General features: G+C 34.9%; 4 protein-coding genes across 5 annotated transcripts; 1 reads left to right on the top strand and 3 right to left on the bottom strand.

Annotated features, from left to right (window-relative positions):
- Positions 1 to 3151: 3151 nt before the first annotated feature.
- Positions 3152 to 7230, bottom strand: LOC143180136 (neuropeptides capa receptor). The gene is made up of 6 exons (XM_076379668.1): positions 6954 to 7230; positions 4715 to 4805; positions 4435 to 4634; positions 4088 to 4339; positions 3510 to 3834; positions 3152 to 3395 (listed from the first exon to the last, which is right to left on the bottom strand). Exons 1-6 carry the CDS (start codon positions 7228 to 7230, stop codon positions 3152 to 3154), a joined length of 1389 nt encoding a protein of 462 aa, XP_076235783.1.
- A 1228-nt stretch (positions 7231 to 8458) lies between these two features.
- On the bottom strand, positions 8459 to 13471 carry LOC143180232 (putative RNA-binding protein EIF1AD). The gene is made up of 3 exons (XM_076379813.1): positions 13329 to 13471; positions 9076 to 9361; positions 8459 to 9004 (listed from the first exon to the last, which is right to left on the bottom strand). The coding sequence occupies exons 2-3, from the start codon at positions 9340 to 9342 to the stop codon at positions 8801 to 8803; spliced, it is 471 nt and encodes a 156-aa protein (XP_076235928.1). The 5' UTR covers positions 9343 to 9361; positions 13329 to 13471; the 3' UTR covers positions 8459 to 8800.
- Positions 9361 to 13206, bottom strand: Tam (DNA polymerase gamma, catalytic subunit tam). The gene has a single exon (XM_076379667.1). The coding sequence runs from the start codon at positions 13204 to 13206 to the stop codon at positions 9493 to 9495; it is 3714 nt and encodes a 1237-aa protein (XP_076235782.1). The 3' UTR covers positions 9361 to 9492.
- On the top strand, positions 13074 to 19730 carry Cep97 (centrosomal protein 97kDa). 2 transcript variants are annotated; one of them, XM_076379810.1, is made up of 14 exons: positions 13074 to 13138; positions 13788 to 13862; positions 14112 to 14263; positions 14439 to 14597; positions 14683 to 14784; positions 14905 to 15101; positions 15359 to 15442; positions 15560 to 15855; positions 16021 to 16113; positions 16614 to 16814; positions 16877 to 17482; positions 17571 to 17703; positions 17778 to 17997; positions 18085 to 19730. In XM_076379810.1, the coding sequence occupies exons 2-14, from the start codon at positions 13850 to 13852 to the stop codon at positions 18661 to 18663; spliced, it is 2835 nt and encodes a 944-aa protein (XP_076235925.1). In that variant the 5' UTR covers positions 13074 to 13138; positions 13788 to 13849; the 3' UTR covers positions 18664 to 19730. The 2 variants fall into 2 exon arrangements, with proteins under 2 accessions (XP_076235925.1, XP_076235926.1); XM_076379811.1 differs by lacking the exon at positions 16021 to 16113.
- The last annotated feature ends 56 nt before the right edge of the window (positions 19731 to 19786 follow it).

Below are 19786 nucleotides of genomic sequence, written 5' to 3'. Positions count from 1 at the left end.
ATGTTTAAAGTGACTTTTCTATTCAACTTTGTGGTTTTACTTGCGAACAACCGAGTCGAGCAAATCTGTTCTAAAGAGTCCGTTTCGAGTCTATTCATAATCGAAAATTAGAATAAGGGTTGACAGGAGAATTCAATTAATAACTAGCTCCTCGTGGCGCATCAGAAGCATAGGATCAATATTATTAAAAGTTAGCGTTGCGTTGAGTGGAGATGCTTGTAGGTCTCGTTAAGCTACGCAATTAAGGTCATTTACATTCGACAGTAGTAGTTTGGGAATCCCTTCGTTCGCACTTACTTAGGTCCTCAAGAATTTTCACATTTAGGATATGGCAATGCATTAATCTAAATTCTTTATTCCGCTTTAACATTCGAAAATTTACAGTCACTATTGTTACGTTAATGCTACGTCCTCGCAGACAAGTCAATTAGCCGGTGGCAATCATTGTCATTTTAGCTAAGAACTTCTAATCTCTAGACTTCCTTCCTCCTCTTTTGCTCTAGAATTCCCATTTCAAGGCGATGCTATTCACGAATCTCACCGTACATTCTGTTCAACGTACTCGTCTCTAACTCCGATTTGCATACATTTGCAAGTTCTCTTCGTTACAAAAGAATTCCTTCCAAGTGTTTCTCGAGGCGCTTGCAATTCTGTTGGCACGGTTAAGCTCGCAACGATCATCGACTGAATATTTCCGCCGCTTCGTTATCGATTCTCGATTCATCGTCAACCAAGAAATGCACAACACACTTTTGTTGTCGAGCCCAGGTTTTCTGGAATAAGTATTCGACCCTTTCGCCACGGTTGTACAACGCGTACTCAATAGCTCTTTTCGGCAAGTGCGTCTGATGGAAATGACACAGGAGAAAATCCTCTTCCGGTTTGGAAGGCGGCTCCATTGGTTCGGTATGCGAGTCGAGGATTAAAATTACCGTGCCAAGCGTAAAAATGTAGAAAAGGAACTGAAAAATATTGTCTGTCCTTAATACCACTGATCTTCAGAAATATGAAATAATTGCTACAGTATTAATCAATTTATCGTACTAGGATTGAACGTTGAGTGAACGTGGACAAAAACGGAAACTTAGAGTCCAAGCACAATCCTTTCATTACGTTACGTACGTTTCATATTTTCAGCTTCAACGTCCTCCCGCTGTGTACCGATTTAATCGTACAATTGCGTTTCTTCGTTTTTGTCCTTATTCAGTCTCTTAGGAAGCTTTTAGATGATAGTCATTGGATTAAAAGACGCGGTGTCTGAAAAGAAAAGAGGAAAAATCAATAGAACCGCGCAATCTAGAGATCATAAATGTGTTTAGTACAACTACTGTCACCCGAGATAAAGCTCTTACCCATTGCAATGATTTTTCTCCAGTTAATTGAGCGAAAACCATCCGAAGGACGCAGTAGTAGATGGAACGAAAGGACTCGATGATGATAAAGGCAGTCAATTTGATGAATCGGTTTAAATATCCGAAAATGATCAGCACCAGCATTGTCTCGTTCTCGATACACTTTTTCTAACATTCTTTCAGGAACGGTGAAACGTCCTGAGCAAATGTTAGATGGAAACTTCGGTTTAGGTTACACTGCTCATTTTGACAATTCGAACAAACAATACATAGACGACATCCATTCGTTTGTTCGTCGTAGTGACTGAAACGGTGCTATGTTCAACGTATAATTTCGTAGATAAACAGTACTCAGTTCACGGTACGGGTGCAAAGTTTCATCATTAATGCAATAGAAATTAACACTCATCTCTGAAATACGGGAAAGCGTAATAATTCTTTCCTTATCATGCTCCGATTTTCACGTTGACAAACTCTAAGCAGTGAAATACGAACGCAACTTTATCGCCTTTCCTGCGACTGTGTTCATTACAAAGTTGTACGTTAATGTCAATTGAAACTTGAAACTCGGTAGGATGCAATTACAATCCGTTTCTCGATGAAAAAAAGAGGAAAATACTTAGAAAAGTTTCATCGAAAGCCATTTCTATACGTACATTCACTGTTTCGGTATTTCTACTTCCTGGTATAATTTTAGTCATATTTCGAATATAACACGAGTTTTACGAGACCTCCCGTCGCTGTCCCAATATAGGTATTCGTAGAGTGCAGAAATAAAGCAATGTGTCATTCTAATATGAGATGATTTCTGTTCTATATGACCCTTGCAAGCAAGTCCACAAGGAAAAGTTAAAATTTACTGACAGAAATTCATTACTTTCTTTTAACAATAAGAGAAAGGTATTCGACAGAGAATTCAAAGCGTGAAGGAAATATCTTGATGTCGCTACAAACACTCCAAATAGTTTCTTCAAAGAGCCTCATCACACCTTTGACGAACATAGTTAATGTTATTCATGCGCTTTGATACAACAGAAAATCTCTTCCTAGCGGTTCTGTGACAAGGGAACCACCTCAACTTACCCCCTTCTGAGTTGGACGTATTTTTACAGGATAGTGGTGTAGAAACCACTTTTGATGTACAAACATACTATAAGTACGTGCTTAATAATATCGAAAACATAAATCCTTAGAATTGCATCGTTTAACTGAGACCAAAAGATTGATAAAACTTCTATTACTTGGTAGATGTTCTATTTCTTGAAATAATAATGAATGCAATCTATGTAAGAGTAAAGATAAATTTTTAAATAATTTAAGAAATTGTTCATCTGATATCATAATTAATAATTTTTGTACCTTAGTCTCATGTATGCATCCACTTTATACGATTTACATTTTTATTTCTGCCTTATTTCTGCTTATATCTACAGCGAGCTACACATTTTTCAAGAGGCACATCCAATTTTCTCAAGTTAATGTATATTACGTTGTAACATGTTCTACGATAGCAACGCGTATCAGATGATGCAGAAGTTAAAGAAATATAGTTTCATAACACTAATTAGCCCATAGAAATTAAAAACGTTTATAATTTATCGTTTTAATCTTTAATTAAAGAAATTGATTGCTAGTAAAGTGAATTTATAATCAGAGAAAGTCGATGAATATTAACTTAACGACGCTACGACTGTACAGTATATTGTCAGAAAATAAATAATATGATCGATCGAAATAAAACTATTATATACAATATCGCATAATCGACACTTAAATTATTCTAGCCACTTAGAAATACTTCATCGCGGAATATCGACAGTAGGTACAAACTCCTCCAACTTCCTCGTAGACGTAGAACCTTCATTGCTCGTTTGTTCCTGGACAACCGAGTGCGTTGTGTCGAGGAGGGGTTTGGACGTGGAATCTTCTTTCTTCAACGCATAAGATTTACGAGGAATATTATCGTTCATGTTCCCATCTTTTCCCATGCTTTCTCGACTCGCCGTGAATCGAAACATTTCTTTAGCCTGACAGATGGTGTATCTAAACAGAATTTCCATAAATATTCCATGAATATCTAAACACGTTGCAATTCTCAAGATACGTAATATCTGCAATATATCTGGTATAACTATGTAATTAATTGAATATTACAACCTTACGGAGCATTTGAAGTTTGAGTTTCGCGCTCTTCCGCTAGAATTACTGTCGCAAGTTTGGGACTCCCTAACGGCCCCATTCCTGGCTCCTGTTTTCCTCGTCCTGCAGCAGATTGTCTGCTTGAACGCTTTCCGGTACTTCATGCTCATTAAATTGTATAAAATAGGATTAACGGTCGTGCTGAAGTAGTAGAGACACCCGCTTAAAATGTACAGCCATTCGTTCAAGTCTGGATAGTAGTCGGACTCTTGTGCGTAGACGTAGAGAAGACGTTGGGCATGGAATGGGGCCCAACAGATGAAGAATAGAATGACCACGGCACCTGAAAATTTTTAAATTTTTTCAATTTCAAATTTTCAAATTTTCAAATTTTCGAATTTTCAAATTTTTGAATTTTCAAATTTTCAAATTTTCAAATTTTCGAATTTTCAAATTTTCAAAAGTTAATATGTTTCCAGAAAGTAGTATTAGCGTATTCGACTGGATGAGTTCTAGAAATCAATAGGGAGCTGTCCTTTTCAGACAATTTACTGGAATATAAGTCGTTAAAAGCAATGAAAGGAGACATTTCTTACTCAGCATTCTGATGACAGATTTCCGTGATTTAGTCTGTTTTGTGTCTCCATGAATCGCCCCTTGAATAACTGAATTCAGTGTCTCCCGTGTACTGTTTCTAATCTTGAGACCCATTCTCGTGTAGACTACCAGAATCACCAGCATCGGTATTAGGAAAAATATGATGCAGCTTAACTCGTACAGAGGAAACTTGGGCATGTACGGTAGAAGCATCGCACAGATTGCTGAGTCAGCCGAGTAATTGCCTGAACCTATAGCAGTTTCATATTTTTATAAATCGTTTGCTCTCACGCTGTATATGCATGTCTACACATGCCTGTGGATATAATGGAATCAGTCAATTAACCTGGTGGGTATTCAACCAAATTGACATCGGTGTAGATAGCAAACGGTAACGCACAAATCAGTGCAATAGACCATGCAGCCAAAATGAAACGTATCGGCCTTTTTAAACCGCTCATCGTGTACACGCGGAGTGGATGACAAATGGCCAAATATCTCTCCATTGAAAAAGCCACTATCGTGAGGACGGACACGTAAGAGGACCTATCAAATAATTGTTATATTTACGGCGAGAAGATCATTGAAATGGTATTCTATGATCGATAAGTAAATAGCTATCTTACATTTCTGATACATAGGCTCTGATTTTGCAGAGGCCGACTCCCAGAACCCATGGGTATTGTTGCCAAAAGACGCTCAATTCGTTAGGTAATCCTAAAAATGACCGAAGAAAGTTTAATAACGATCAGCTGGTAATTATCGATGAACGAGATTTTTTCATTTCGATCGCAGCATCGAGAGCCATCATTTTTATTGTTTTTTCTTTCACGTTGCTATCTGTGATTTATGTCTGCGACAATCGTGCAATTGACGTCAGATATCTGTGCTAGGACATGCAGTGACTAAGTCACACGAGCATCTTTGCGTTACACAAGATTGCTTTCCCAAAAGTAGATTTACGACTGACTTAAGCCCGACGGGTAATTAACTTGCAGACGTCACGATATTTCACGACGATGTTAAGGAGACAAGCAGTTACGAGTTACACGGTAAAAGGATTTTAGCGTTTATTGCTCATTCGAGGAACAACTTATCGAACTTTCTTGCGAAGTGTATCGTTATTGATTTATCAATTTGGTGATGGGTTAACAGGCACTTCGGATCTTGAGAAATAAAAACTTAATTAGCTAATCGAATTGTACAAATCCTAATTTAGATTTAAAATTTCGCCAGTGTTATATTTTCAGTGATTGTTAATGCTTCCAATTCTGCAAGAATTTTGTACTCCGCATTTACAATGGTTGAATTGTTGTATTTATTGGCGAGAGAGAATTGAATACATATCGTTATTTATAATCTATATATTAAATATTTGTAAAACACGAAAAAGCAATTGCTTAATTACTGACAATCTATTCACAATGAAATCCATGAACTGCGTGTTGTCTTTTGTCCCGTTTGACACAATTTAATTGAAACAAATTCAAACGAACACTGATACGGAACTGATTTTGCTATAAAATTTAAATCCGCTCTAACAGAGAATTGCATTAATTCTCGAATAATGTCGCGATGCATATCAATATTTGCCTGGCTGAAATAACCCAGTTCCATTTCGCATCCTTTCTCAAGTTAAATAATATCTGTCCAGCGTACAGATATCGAAAATTCCTGATCGCCCTTTATCTCGCGACGGTCGCTTCATCATTCGATTTTCATCTTATCACAAAAAGTGCAAGAAAAACTTGGTGCTCTTTCATGTTCCTCCTGATTGACGTCAACAAATATGGGTAATGGATCGAACACTTTTGCAATATAAAGAATATTGTTACGCGTGCATTGTCGCATATTCTGGACCTTCTGTTGAGTTTGGTCAACTACGTGGAACTCTCAAAGGTGCCTTTTATATCGGGAGCTACTCGTCACCCTGACATTTACGCGTCCCAAACGAGAAATGTTGTGATCTTTCCCATTAATATCCTTTTTTCTATACTGTCATCTCCACCCCGATGCGAAAATACACAATGCAAGCAAACCACAGCTTGTTTCAGCTTCAAAGAGACACTTCTCACTCATCTCAAATCCTTTGAACTTTGACGTACGCGTATATACACAACTTTTATCCTAAAAATTCTACACACTGACGTAAATAAAAACGACATTACGATCGACAAACAGCTCATCGCGCAGATAGCAATCGCTAATGTACACACATAGCAAAGACTAATTTAGAGCCCTTATCTTGGTGCCCCAACATAGGGAAAAGAGGTGGAATCACCTCGAGCTAGATGCGTCATTTATAATCAGACAGAATCTTCCCCTAAGACCTTGTCTCGTTATCCTGCACCATTTACATAACTTGTTCGATGGTCTGATTGATTCCTTTCTTTCTTTCGCCACACGTTTATAATGAATTGACCCAGAGAAATTGATTCTGATCTACGTGCTACCCGATAACCACCTGTGACGTTTTCAAACACGAATTTATTAAATTGAATCGTGTTATTTTCGCCTACGTCTTCCCCGTTTATCGTTATCAGCCTTTTTATCGACTATTGAAATGTCAGCGGTCTCAATCGAAGCATCGTCACCCACTTAACGTACTACTCACTGGATAGTGATTTAGAGAGCAGAAACATAAAGTTAATTCCGTTATCGATTCCCATGCTTGCCTATTTAAACCGAATTAATGCCTCTGCAACGTTTCCGTTTATCTTTATCAAACATCTATCGCGTTTCGTGATCTCCATCCTCCTTCGAGAATCGTTATTAATTATCACGAAGGAGATAGGAGAATCAGCCGGGCTGGGACAAACGCGATAAATACGACGAAATCGCGCGTGGTTCGCGCGTGCAACTCACCCAGCACAAGTAGCGTGAGATCGGATATGGCCAGACTGAACAAGTAGTAGTTGGTGGCAGTTTGCATCGACGGATTTCGAATAATGACGGTGCATGTGGCGATGTTTCCGAAAATCCCAGTGACAAATATCGCTACGTACGCTATCGTGAGCGGTATCACCATCCTCATGGATAAATATTTGGGTCCGAGCACCTTCGTTACATACTCGGCTTCCGTTAAGTTGTTCAAGTCCCAGTCCTTCCAGAATTCATGCAAGTCGTCGTCCGACACGTTCATAATGACCATCCCGTTCGAGCACACGGGATCCCTTCGGTCGTATCAAACGAAATCACCCGAGGCAGATGCTGAACATTCGTGAAACATTTGAGGATGGATGTCAGGAGAACGAACGTTTGTAAATACGTCTACCACAGGAAGAATGGATGATTCGAGTCCAGCAACTGTCTATTTTATGATCGCGACGTTCGTGTCTGTACAAATAATTATCGCGGGTAAACAAAGACTGTTCTGCCGTGACTCGATAGTCAGTAGCCAAGTCAACACACCAACAACCGGTGGATCGTTAATGGGTCATCGACTGAATATATGTAAACTGAGAAAGCTCGTGCGATTTCTCTGAAATCCGTGCATTGTACAATTGCCCCGTCCGTGGAATAGGAAAGACGTTCGTTCAAGCTTAGTGTTCACTCCATCTTAGAAAGAAACTTGTAACGCTGTAGGACGACTCGGTTTGCCATTTCGCCGAAAATCGGTCTCGACGCGCATTCGTACCGACGCTATCTCGCGTACAGCCTCGTGTTTCCGATTAACGCTCCACCAGGAATTTCCATTCTTTCTCTTGAAGGTATTCTCGGTCATTTCACCATTGTTGACTTGCTTCGTGGAAAATAACAAAGGAACATGTAACCGATTATCTAATTAATCAATGTTAAAAGAGCACTCGCACCCAGTATCGTGATTCTCGGCGATAACGGTCCGTTTATATTTTGATGGTAACACGTGTGCGCTCGTGGAAAACGCTGCTGAAGGAGACACTCCGAATTCAAACGTAACGTTAGCCGTGGTACGAGATCAATTTTCATGCAAGACGATTGATGTGATTAGCGCGATGTGGAAACAGGCGAAACGAGAAGGAAGATTGCAAAATTGACGGTGAACCGTCACTGCCGGGAGCAGACTACTGTACACAACGCGACTGATCGTCACGTTCTTAGCGATATCGTCAGACACCTGCCGTCTCAACAACAACCTCATCTCCTGATTTCGCCGATAAGAAAATCGATCTAACGTTTCATTCAATTGTATTACAATCTCCACGGTGCATTCAATTATCGCGTTTCAAACTTCCTTCGTGAGCAGTGTTTCGAATTTGATGTTCATGAATTATTGCTGGATGAGTGGGAGGATGCATCGTTTGGGGGTGGAGAAAGAACGCAAACGGTGTATATTTTTATTTCTTACTTTATTTAACTATGTAATATAGGTTGCGAAACGTATTTTTCATTACAATTAATAGATATAGTGAAGATGCTGTGCCTCGTCAATAAAAGTTATTTAAGTTTAAAATGAAAAGGACTCAAATTTGAACGCAGTTAAAATGAACTATTAACATTGTTACGTGTATACATTTAACATGTATTAACAAAAGGCAAGATGCTTGTCAACTTAGAAAAATTAAACCAGTTGATAAGACTAATCGAAGATACTGCAGCGATAACTTGCGATAAGATTCAATAACGTCACATATATAATGTAAAAATAACTTAACAAAATATTTATTATATTTTTAAATGTACAGCTTTTTCATACACGTATTTCTATTACTTACATTAGAATTATACTATCATTAACTAGAATCAGATTCATCGGAACTTGTTTTGCTGACGTTATCTATTCTGTTAGAATTAAGTCTATTCGTATTTACAAAAAGGTCGTCTTCTTCGCTGTCCTCTTCTTTGGCATCGTTCTTTATCGTTCTTTGACTTGAATTTGTGATTTCGTCGAACTCCTTTGGCCAACAGTTTTGTGCGCGGTACCATTTTTGATGTTCCTGGCGGATAAATATGATCTTAAAAATAAAAGTTCGTTAAGAAGAGATTCAATTATTTGGAAATAACATACTCGTGTCAGTATTTTGACAATCTCTGCTTTCACTTTGTCCCCTTCTGGTATTGGTTCTATCAAAACAAAGTCTCCTCGTTTTACCCAAATATTTCTTCTAAACTTCGTGGGCATTGAAACAAGATATTGATCTCCAGCCGGATCTATAACTTCGTGGAGATTATTACCGCGCGATTCAATTATTCGTACAATTGATTGTGATTCGGTAGGAATACTCAAATCTTCCACTTCTTTAACAACATGCTTGCGTTTTGTCGCTTTGGACATCTTGATTTGTAAATTCAAACTGTAAACAATAGAAAATATTTTGTTTTATACTGTACAATGAACTTTATTTACATTTGTCAGTTTCTTATGTATACATAAATAATAATCGATGACTCTGTATAAAGCTGTTCGTTTGTATTTTAATTTACATCACGTTTCTTGAGCAGAAACTTTTTTCTTTCGTTTCTTTATATCGTGCCATGGTCCGAACGACCCTTCTGATTTCTCTATAGTCGACCATATATCTAAACTTTCCCCAGGGGGTACTTCGTATCCATTTTCCAGTCCATAGGGATTCGACGGTGTTGTACAATCGTCTTTCGATTCCTTCCGCAAAACGGTATCTACTTCTACCGATGTAAAAAATGCTACTGACATCGGCAAGTCTTGCATACCAAGCCTCGAGGAACAGAAACACCTTGTTAAAAGATTTGTAACATGCATGGCCAGCGCAGCATTGTACTTGTAACGCGATGGTACCAAATATCGCACCTCATCGTGAAATGACAAACAAAATCTTGCGTTGTCCTTCATTAGCCATTTCATTGAAACTAACATCAAATGTAGAAAATCAACTGCGCCACTTTGCACTACCCAGTTGACTTTTGTAGGCAGATATTTGTGATTATTCGATTCACTTTCCAAGGCGCAAGACAATCTGGAGTTCAAGAAAGGAGTAACTGGATGAGGACTTCCAGCAATTTCCTCTAGTCTGTTGAACATTGCCGATTCTGAACCATTTATCCATTTACCTTTCTCAAACATCTCTTCTACTGTTTTCGCGTACATTTTTGCTACTTCATACGCCTCATAAAATGAGTAGTTCTTGTCGATTAACTCACGGTTAACATACTCCGGTTTTAATCTGAACATTTTTTTACCTTTAGTCATAGCAAACATTTTTTTAGATTTTGCTGCAGCTTCAGAATTCGTCATGCTTGGATTAAATTGTTTCAGTAACCTCTCTGCAAATTTTTGGCCGGCTCCATAGATCCTAGCATAATTGATTATCTTTGCCTGATTCCTGGAAATCCCAATGGCTTTAGCCGTAACGCTATGCATGTCGGTCTCGTTAGACTTGGTGCCAATTAAGGTCATCCAACCGAAGGGCGTAGCTCCGTGAATTTTTTTATAGTGAGCATCCCCTATCATAGACGAAATCCATAATTCTTGGCTATCGACATCGGCCCCAATAACATTATATCCTGGTGGAGCTTGTATCATAGCTCGTAATTCAGAACCAATACGTTCACTGTGAGCATTAGACGCGGTCATCCAAGTAGATTCTACTGCTCGCCTAGTTAACGTTCCAGAAACTACTATCAATGGTATAATTGCACCGTAGGTTATTGGTGTTTTAGGAATTTTAACACAGCTTGGTAAGGAAGAGTTATCAAACCATATTACAAATTGTGACATGATTCTACTTCTATTATTTTTCCAATATGACATCATTTTAGCGATTTTTAAAACTTCTGCAGCACTGCTGTCTAGTCCGGCAAGCACATTTTCAGAAAACTTACCTAAGAAATCTTTAGATAAAGGATTGCCAACATTATAATTTGTTCCATTTTTATGTGGTAATTTAAGAAAATAACAGCAATCATCTATAATTACATCACACCACACTGCACTACCTTTGTAAACTTCATCTAAACAAGGAATGGACTTTTTTTTCTTTTTCTTGGTATACCAAAAATTTTGTTTATGTAGATCGACTTGTACTTCTTTATCAAGATTGAGTATTGTATAATCTATATCATCGGAGGATGTGACTGTATGTGGCAAAGGACACCTAGCTAGGAGTTGTTTCAAAGGTAGTTGAGTTTTAATACTTAAATCATTAGTAAAAGGCACTAGAATACCCCAACCTTTCTCCTTTATATAGTGCAAAGGATAACGTTCCCATGTCAAATTCAAAAGTTTTGGAGTAATTTGCATAGAAGTGCTTATGTTTTGTGGTCCTGCTGCCCAGTTTCCATCATTAATCTTAGGACAAAGTTTTCTGTACCATGCAGGATATCCTGGCATATGTGGTAATTTTACAGGTAAAAACTTCCTTGTTTCTTTCAAATAGCCAAATTCCTGCTCCAAAGGATCTTCTTCTTCCTCTTCATCATCTGTTAGATACTTCTGTGCAACTATCTCTTGTTTTTCCACATTTTCTACTTGATACAGTGCTTTAATATTTGCTTTGAATAATGATGATTTCACCTTAATTTCTTGAGTACTCCAATCTTGATCCCACATCCACAGATCTTCCTTATACTTTTCATTATGCATAAGCTGGCAAACTTCATTAGCTCTTTTACTAAGTATAAATTTGGTCTCATAATTTAAATCTTCAAATACAGCTTCTGACTCATCTAAGTACCTCTGCCAATTAGAATTTGTAGGTAAGTATGCTGTTCCAAGCTCTAGCATTCCTGCTAACGTAACAGGATGAGGAAATCTTTCTTCAAAAATGGGAAATATATGACATAACACTTTATGTGTTGCAACTACATCATCTGCACAATAAGTCATCAAAGAATTGAAATCTTGTTTTATATCTGCCAATGTTCCATTTACAAATACAGATCTGGATTCCTTAGATATTTCATGGTTACAATAAAATTTATAAACGTCTGCTAAATTGTTCAATGATGTTTGCATGTTTAATTCAAATTTTTCATCAGTATCTTTTTTTGAATTTAAAATTGTTCTTTGATAACTGTTAATTCCACTAATAGATATATGAAGGGACATAGTATCAAGGAATCTTAATCCTGTACGATTCAACCAGTACTGTTCCTTAATTTTACTCCTGTCAAATGACACATTATGTCCTACTACAATTTTTGACTTTTTTTGAAAAGTGTTTAATTTTCCCCCATATTCTGTAGAGGTGCTTTCCATTGGTACTAACTGATCCATATGAAATTGTTGTCCTTCAAAATTTGTACTCAAACCTCCTATTAAAGGTTTTGACACCCAACCATACCATGCTTTGTTAGTTACAGCAGTAGCAAGTGTTGGTAGAGGTCCTTCCTTCATACAAACTTCTACATCAAAAATAATAGCATTCTCTAATGGATAATCTACATGCTCTATCCCATCAGCTGTATACCTGGTCCATCCTTCTTTAAATATCCATTGTTCTGGCATTTTAGGAATATCTTTCATTATTTCTTTTATAATTTTTACATAAGGTTTAACTTGTGCTTCACTAATATTATAAAAATGTTGTTCTATGGTATTTCCTTCCAAAGGAGGCAAAGTAAGATTTACTTCAGGTAATCTAGTTGCATCTTCAACTTTAATCCCATAAGAATTTAAAATGTTCTTTATAGATTCTATTTCCTCCTGTGAGATTTCTTCCTGCTTTTCATAATTTTTAAATATTTGTTCATGTAATGATTTTGAAAGCATTTGCATATTAATTTCATTGATCCTTGTATTGTCATTGCCATTGGATTTCGCGTTTTCCTTTTCATTTTCTACTTTTACTGTATCCTCAGATTCTACTGTGGTATTAACTTTTTTATCATTACTTCCTTCATTATTGTCATTCCCCAAATTATATGCCTTTATAATGAAAGCTTTTTCAAAATTTTCTGGTATGTTATATTCTTGTACACTATGTATTTGATCTTTTCCCAACAATGAAATTGAACAATTATCGTTTGTAAATGCGTTCTCTTTATTGCTTTTGTTTTGTTTATTGTGCGTTGAGGTTAGGAAATTAGAAACGCATTGTTGAAGTCCATGTGGTTTCGTTCGAATAAGTCTCTTTACAAATTGCTTGGAATTACTGGTACTATAACTGTGGTGCATGATATAATACTTGTGTCGATTACAACTTTTAATGAAATAACTTCTCATTTCTATTTCACTTCTTACAAATTATTCTCTGATTTCATACAATGTGCTCAACACGTGACTTTGTTATAAAGAACGTTACAAAAAGAAATAACTTCAAACAAACGTAAAAGATCAAACCTTACCTATTAATTGTAAATATAGTCCAGAAGAAATTGAAAACCTCAAATAAGTTAATCAGTTAAAAAAAATTTATAAAGTAATATACATGTCAAACATTTTGAACCTTCGTACTTATCGCCATGTTAGGTTTTCAAACGCGCAATTTCAAAATCATGTCGATATCACTCAAGAATCGTGAAAATCATCAAAATATTTAATTTTATTTCATATTAACATAACATTATTTTATGTCGTTTTAACATATTTAAATATTAATCGATAAAACTAACGTAAAGTATATCTACGTCGCATAAGAGCGTGAGGTCAAAAAAATTACATATAATTGAAATAAACATGTCAATAAAATGTATTTGCCTTTATTTATGTATATCAATATTACAGTAAATTAATGTTTTTATTATAATATATCTGTACTATAAAATTTGAAATTTTTTTAAATTCTAACATTTTATTCTTGCTAGGCGCTATGCTATAGTGATCACGACGACATCTTCGTAGCGTCAGCCAGTTTATTGTGTTCATCATGGCTTCGACGGGTTAGTGATAATTTAGTATTAATATTTTTCTGATTTTTGAAGGAAGAGTCCTTATAAAAATCTTATAGATATCCGTAATAAATTTTAGCTTTTAATGACTGCAATTATCTAATCGTTGTACACGTAAAAACAATATGCTTTCATTGCGGTCCCGCACTTGTCAATTTTGACATTTTCTATTTTATGTATAATTATTTGTAAGTTTATTCAACTAAATGATAATAACAGTAGCATTCTTTACGTGTATAGAATCCTTGGTATGTGATACACTCGATTTAAGTGGGCAAGGACTTAAAAAGCTCGCTCGTTGTCCGTCAGATGCAGATATCAGTACGCTAATCATAGACGATAATGAGCTCCAGCGTCTTGACAATCTTGACTCTTATCACAGAATTACTAAGGTAAAATTTATAAATATAAGAAGTAAAATATGTGAAATTACTTATTGAAGATTTTTATATCATTCTGTAAGGTTCTGCTGTCCCATAGATTCTTTTCATTTGCATGTTAATTGTACTGTTTAAACTAATAAATATATGAGCACTTTTAAGAGTACTACAATTTATGAAATTTCAGCTTTCAATAGTGAGGAATCAGTTACTACGAATGTATGGTGTATCAAAGTTACATAATCTTGTAACCCTTAATTTAGCAAATAATGGTATATTAACCATAGAAGGTATAAAGGATATGATTAATTTGCAAACACTTTGCTTGGCTGGTAATAATATAAAGGTATACAGTATATAAATATTTCATACGTAATAGTTTAATAAAACTATGACCTAATTTTCTTTAAATGCTATATAAATTTCTGTAGTCCATTGAACATTTACACACGAATACCAAACTGGAGCACTTGGATTTATCTGAAAACAGCATCAGTCATATTTCAGACATTTCATATCTACGAAATTTAAAGGTAATATTTTGGAAATTTAATGTTAGTAGTTTGATTCTTGTATTGTTATCGGTTAGATATATAATAATAGGTGATTAAAAAATTATATTGTGAATTACATTGGTGCTAATAATATTTTAGGAACTTTTCTTGCATAACAATCGCATAATAACATTGAGACAGTGTGAACGCTACTTGCCTACATCTTTAGAAACATTTACATTGGCAAATAATAATATTACTGATTTAAATGAAATGTCACATTTAGCTAACTTAAAAAATGTAATAAATTTTTCAATTGCAAATAATCCATGTGTCAGTATGACAGGTAACAGTATGTATCCTTTTTGTGGCTAATATTCCATATTTCCATCTAGATTTTAGAGATGGATTAGAGAGGTACTTCAAACATACTTTTTCACACAACATGAACAAAACATAATACATTATTGTCTTCAATGTCATTACACATATTTAGAATAATTTTTTGTTAACAAAATATTGTGCTTGTAGAGATATAGACACAATGCAACAATATTTATACTAACTGTAGACATACAGCTATAGCTTATTCTTCTTAACAAATTGCTTATAGTGGATTTGACTATCGCCCTTTTGTTATCAATTGGTGTATGAGCTTAAAATCAATTGATGGCTATCCTGTTGATCCTATTGAAAGGTGGGTCTTCTCTTAATAATATTATGCTTATTTCCTACATAATTTAATGTACAAAGCTATATAAATTCAGAAATTCAAAATTTATTTAAAATGATTTCATTTAAAATGGTCACTCAGTTTAAAAGCAGAGTGGCTATATTCTCAGGGACGTGGTAGACAATTCCGTGTTGGTGAACATGCATTGCTTGCTCAGTACCTAGCATCTGTCTGCCCTCTTTCCGGTGAATCCCTAGAAAATGAAACTGACAGGAAGCTTAGGCTGATTTTGAGTAAAGCACAACATCATCAACAGCAATTAAGTCAACAGAGTGATACTGGAAGTGTGCACAGTTTAAGTAGCGTTGGAATGAGTCCTTCTCCAGTCACTAGGCGTAGACTTAGTCATAACAGGACAAGTTCTCCTAGACGTGCCAGTGAGTTTAATTAAGCCTTCATTCTTTTTCTTCATTGTCGCAAGTACAATCAGATGTTGTTTAAACTTTTTCTAATTGTAATTGCAAAAGTGGACTAGTAGTGATGTACACTTTCCAGTCGTCATGCACATTATACATGTCCTAGTTACAATGTGTTTTCTCTAGTTGCGCCAATGTTGACATACTATGAAGATAAATGCTTACAGTCTCCAAAATTTTATGAAGCAAAGTACTGTGTGTGCCATTCACCTTGTAAAGGTATCCAAAGTCAGAATGAGGATTTATCATACCCAGCTACAATTGCATAATAGACATGTGTAAAAATCTAAGACTGATTTTTTCATATTTTTCAACTGTTAAAAATTAAAATTATTTTAGAAATATTTGATACAGATAACACATTATCTTAGATTAATGCACATGTTTATATCCCCCATGCCTAGTATATACTATTTTTATAAGTGGTTGCTTTTTTAAGCTTGTATAGTGCAAATGACTTTGGAGGATGAAAGACAAAACCATGTTATGGTGATAATGCTAATTAGAGGATTTGGTTAGCAATTTAGCATTGGACGATTTGGAAATACATTTCACATACATAGTTCACAATTTACATATTCTTTTTTTAGCTTTTAGTCAGATATCATTTGCACGCTTTTGCTAGCAAAGCTAGCCCCAAAATATTTGTAATCACAATAAAATATGTGCCATCAGATTAAATAAACTATTAATATTTAAAATGCATGATATTTAATTAGGTTCATCAAGAAATTCAGTGAGAATAAGGTCACCAGACAGAATGATATCTAGTTGTCATACTGATGCTATGGTTTCTTCATGCCACACTCTAATAAATGAAGATCATGAATCATTAATGACTCAAAGTTTAGATCCAAATATGCTGTGTGGTACTTTAAATAATAAAATGTCAAATAATACCACTTCACAAGATATACAAGGTATATTAAAAATACTACTAATTTTTAGTCGTTGTTTATTAAGATAAAAATTTTATTTGCAGAGACATCCAGTCCTTTGCAAGCTGCAACAAAATTAGTGCCAGTTCCCGAGTCTTTAATGAGTCCAGATTTTCGTCCACCTTCTGGTTTATCACGAGTTCTGGCAAAAACGCCACCAAGTAAATTAACATCACCATGTCAAATTACAATGCCCACTAAACCAAATGCTGATGGAGATGGTAAAGCTATCCCAATCATTAACACAGTAAATCCAATGGCAAAAACGCATCTTAGTTCTGTGAAAGCAAATGCACTTGTAAAAAGTAATTCTGCAACGAATTGCAGTATTGGAAAGCCAAATATCGCTAAACCAATTGTCATGAATACTAGTAATAAATGCCCTCATACTGTGAAAATTAATAATTACGTTCAGAGTAAAACACTACCTGCAAAACGTAGCACAAGAAATTCTCCAAATCTAGGTAGAAATATACAAAGGCCCAAAAGTGCAAGCGATAAAATTAAAAGTGGTGCTATTAAAAGAGATGGAGATGGAGATGCAGATAATGCTACTCAAAGTAGTGACGAAGATAGTGAATTATGTCAGGCAAAATTAGATAGTATTCGACATAGAGCTATACAACGAAGGCAAGAAGACAATAATAGAGGTAAAAGTTTCCTTGGTAGATAGATAAAAAATAAACTTTATTATTTAATAATTATATCATTTGCTTTTATGATTTAATTTGAAACTAGATCAAGGCGAAGCTGAAAAAGCAGCAATTTGTATCCAAAGGATGTGGAGGGGCTATCATACTAGGAATCTTAATAAGAAGGCTACTAATGTCTTGAAAACTATAGAAATGATGAGGACAAATAAATATATTCAGTATGGTCTTTTTTTTCTTACCATTCATAAATAATATTTTCTTCAAAATGTTATACATTTGGTTAATCCTGTAGGAAACTCTCTACTGATATGGAAGCTACTAGAACTGCTTTGGAAAGTGAACATAAATTACAATTATTACAAATGCAAGCAATTAATGCTTTATGGAAAAAAGTTGTTAGTTTACAACCTGGTGGTAATCGAGATTCTGTGAGCAATGATAATGAAAATACTACACAAAATGCTGATGTTGTAACTAATTTAGCACAGACATGTAATTTGTTGCATAATCAGGTAAAATTTCTATAACATTTCTATAATATGTTTAGTAACATTGTTTTAACATGACGAATAAATTCTGGAATGTTTATAAACGTATAGGTTCAACAGTTGCAAGATTCTATGTCAGAAATTAAACGATGCATGTCAAATATGCAATCAAAACCTCATCTTATTGACAATGGTGTAGGAACCCAGACTGAAATATCTGCCGTGCATACACCAGCAGGGGAAGAAAATACATTCCCTTACGCTCGGCCACATAGACCACAAACTTTACCGATCCATCAGACTATTCATGAAGGAAATGAAAATAAAAGTTTTGCATCCAATTTGATCGATAGTGTATTAAAAAAAGTCTCTCAATCTACTGATACTACAGATGACGAAGTTAATACTGATATATTAAATTCTAACGAAAATCCTGAACTATTGAATTCAAATGACCATCCTGATATGTTTAAGAGTTGCGAAGAAATTGTAGAACCGGATTTTAAGGATGTAGTGGAAGATGATTCAAAAAATGAATATGATGTAATTGATAACAGTGTTTTAAATGGTGAAGTTTGCGAGGAAACTCTGTGTAAAGAGTTACATAATTTGATAGAAACAGAAATTACGACTGAAGATTGCAGAAATATTGAAAAAGAAGATATTTCAGAGGAAGCTGAACAAGAATAAATTGAATTTAATAAAGTGTACACAAGACAATGATAAAAACGAATGAAGGTGCAAAGTTGTAAGCTTTAAACAGAAGTAATGAAAAATAGATGTGAATTGCAGTGAATAGTGTTTAGCACATTAGTGAAATACATTTGTAACGAAAAGTGCTCATTGTACATAAGTTCAAAAGGTAATTTTAATTATTCTAAAACGAGGAAGTTTAGACATTTTACTCGCACAATGTTTCCTACAATTTATAACAGGAAAATTAAGTACTTTTCAAATTGAACAATTTACTACAATATACACTGAAAAAAGTACCAATTACATAATTTTAAAAGAATCGTGTCATTTACCTACATTAAACAGATTTACCATATATCGTCCTAGATCGTGGTCATTGAAGCAATTTTGAAAATTTTCCGTCCACGTACACATTTGGCTTTTAAAAATTCCATCAATGTACAAAGTGTGTATTAGTAATGTTGTGTGTCATAAAGAACTTTGCTCCTTCTTAAAAATAACGAACTATTATTGTACAGGTTGATCTACACGAATGACATGAGAAACTCCAATACCATGTTATCAATTCTTAGTTAGAAATAGCTTTCAAATTATAGAACATTTCGAGATATATAAACGCATTCCATATTCATTGCAGAATTTTTAATTTTGCTAAGAAATTACCCGAGTAATGTTATGTAGATATTTATTATCTGTATGTATGTATGTATTTATTTATTTATTTATTGAAATAGATGAATATTAGTGGAAAAGATAGTTTATGATGAAACCATTTTTATCTAGTCACTGCAGTAGCTCCTATGCTTATAACTGCTGTAGATATAAACTGAAACTTGTTACATAGGTATACAGTGTTATTAAACCAAAAAAGCTTAATAACTTTCAACGAAAACGGATAATTAAATTGTTGAAAGGAAGCATAAATTTATTGCATTTACTATGATTCATATGCATCTACATCTTTAAGTTTCTTTTTTTTATATTATTAAGAGTATTTAAACATAATCAATAATTATTGTTGTAAGGATATGAATAAAATGAAAAGTACTAAATGTGAGATCTTGCTGAAATGACATTGTAATATTTTACTTACATAATATGTTTCTATCATACTGTG

This window comes from Calliopsis andreniformis, chromosome 6 (genome assembly GCF_051401765.1).
Source record: "Calliopsis andreniformis isolate RMS-2024a chromosome 6, iyCalAndr_principal, whole genome shotgun sequence".
Lineage (NCBI taxonomy): Eukaryota > Metazoa > Arthropoda > Insecta > Hymenoptera > Andrenidae > Calliopsis > Calliopsis andreniformis.
This window is presented reverse-complemented; position numbering and strand designations above follow the sequence as displayed.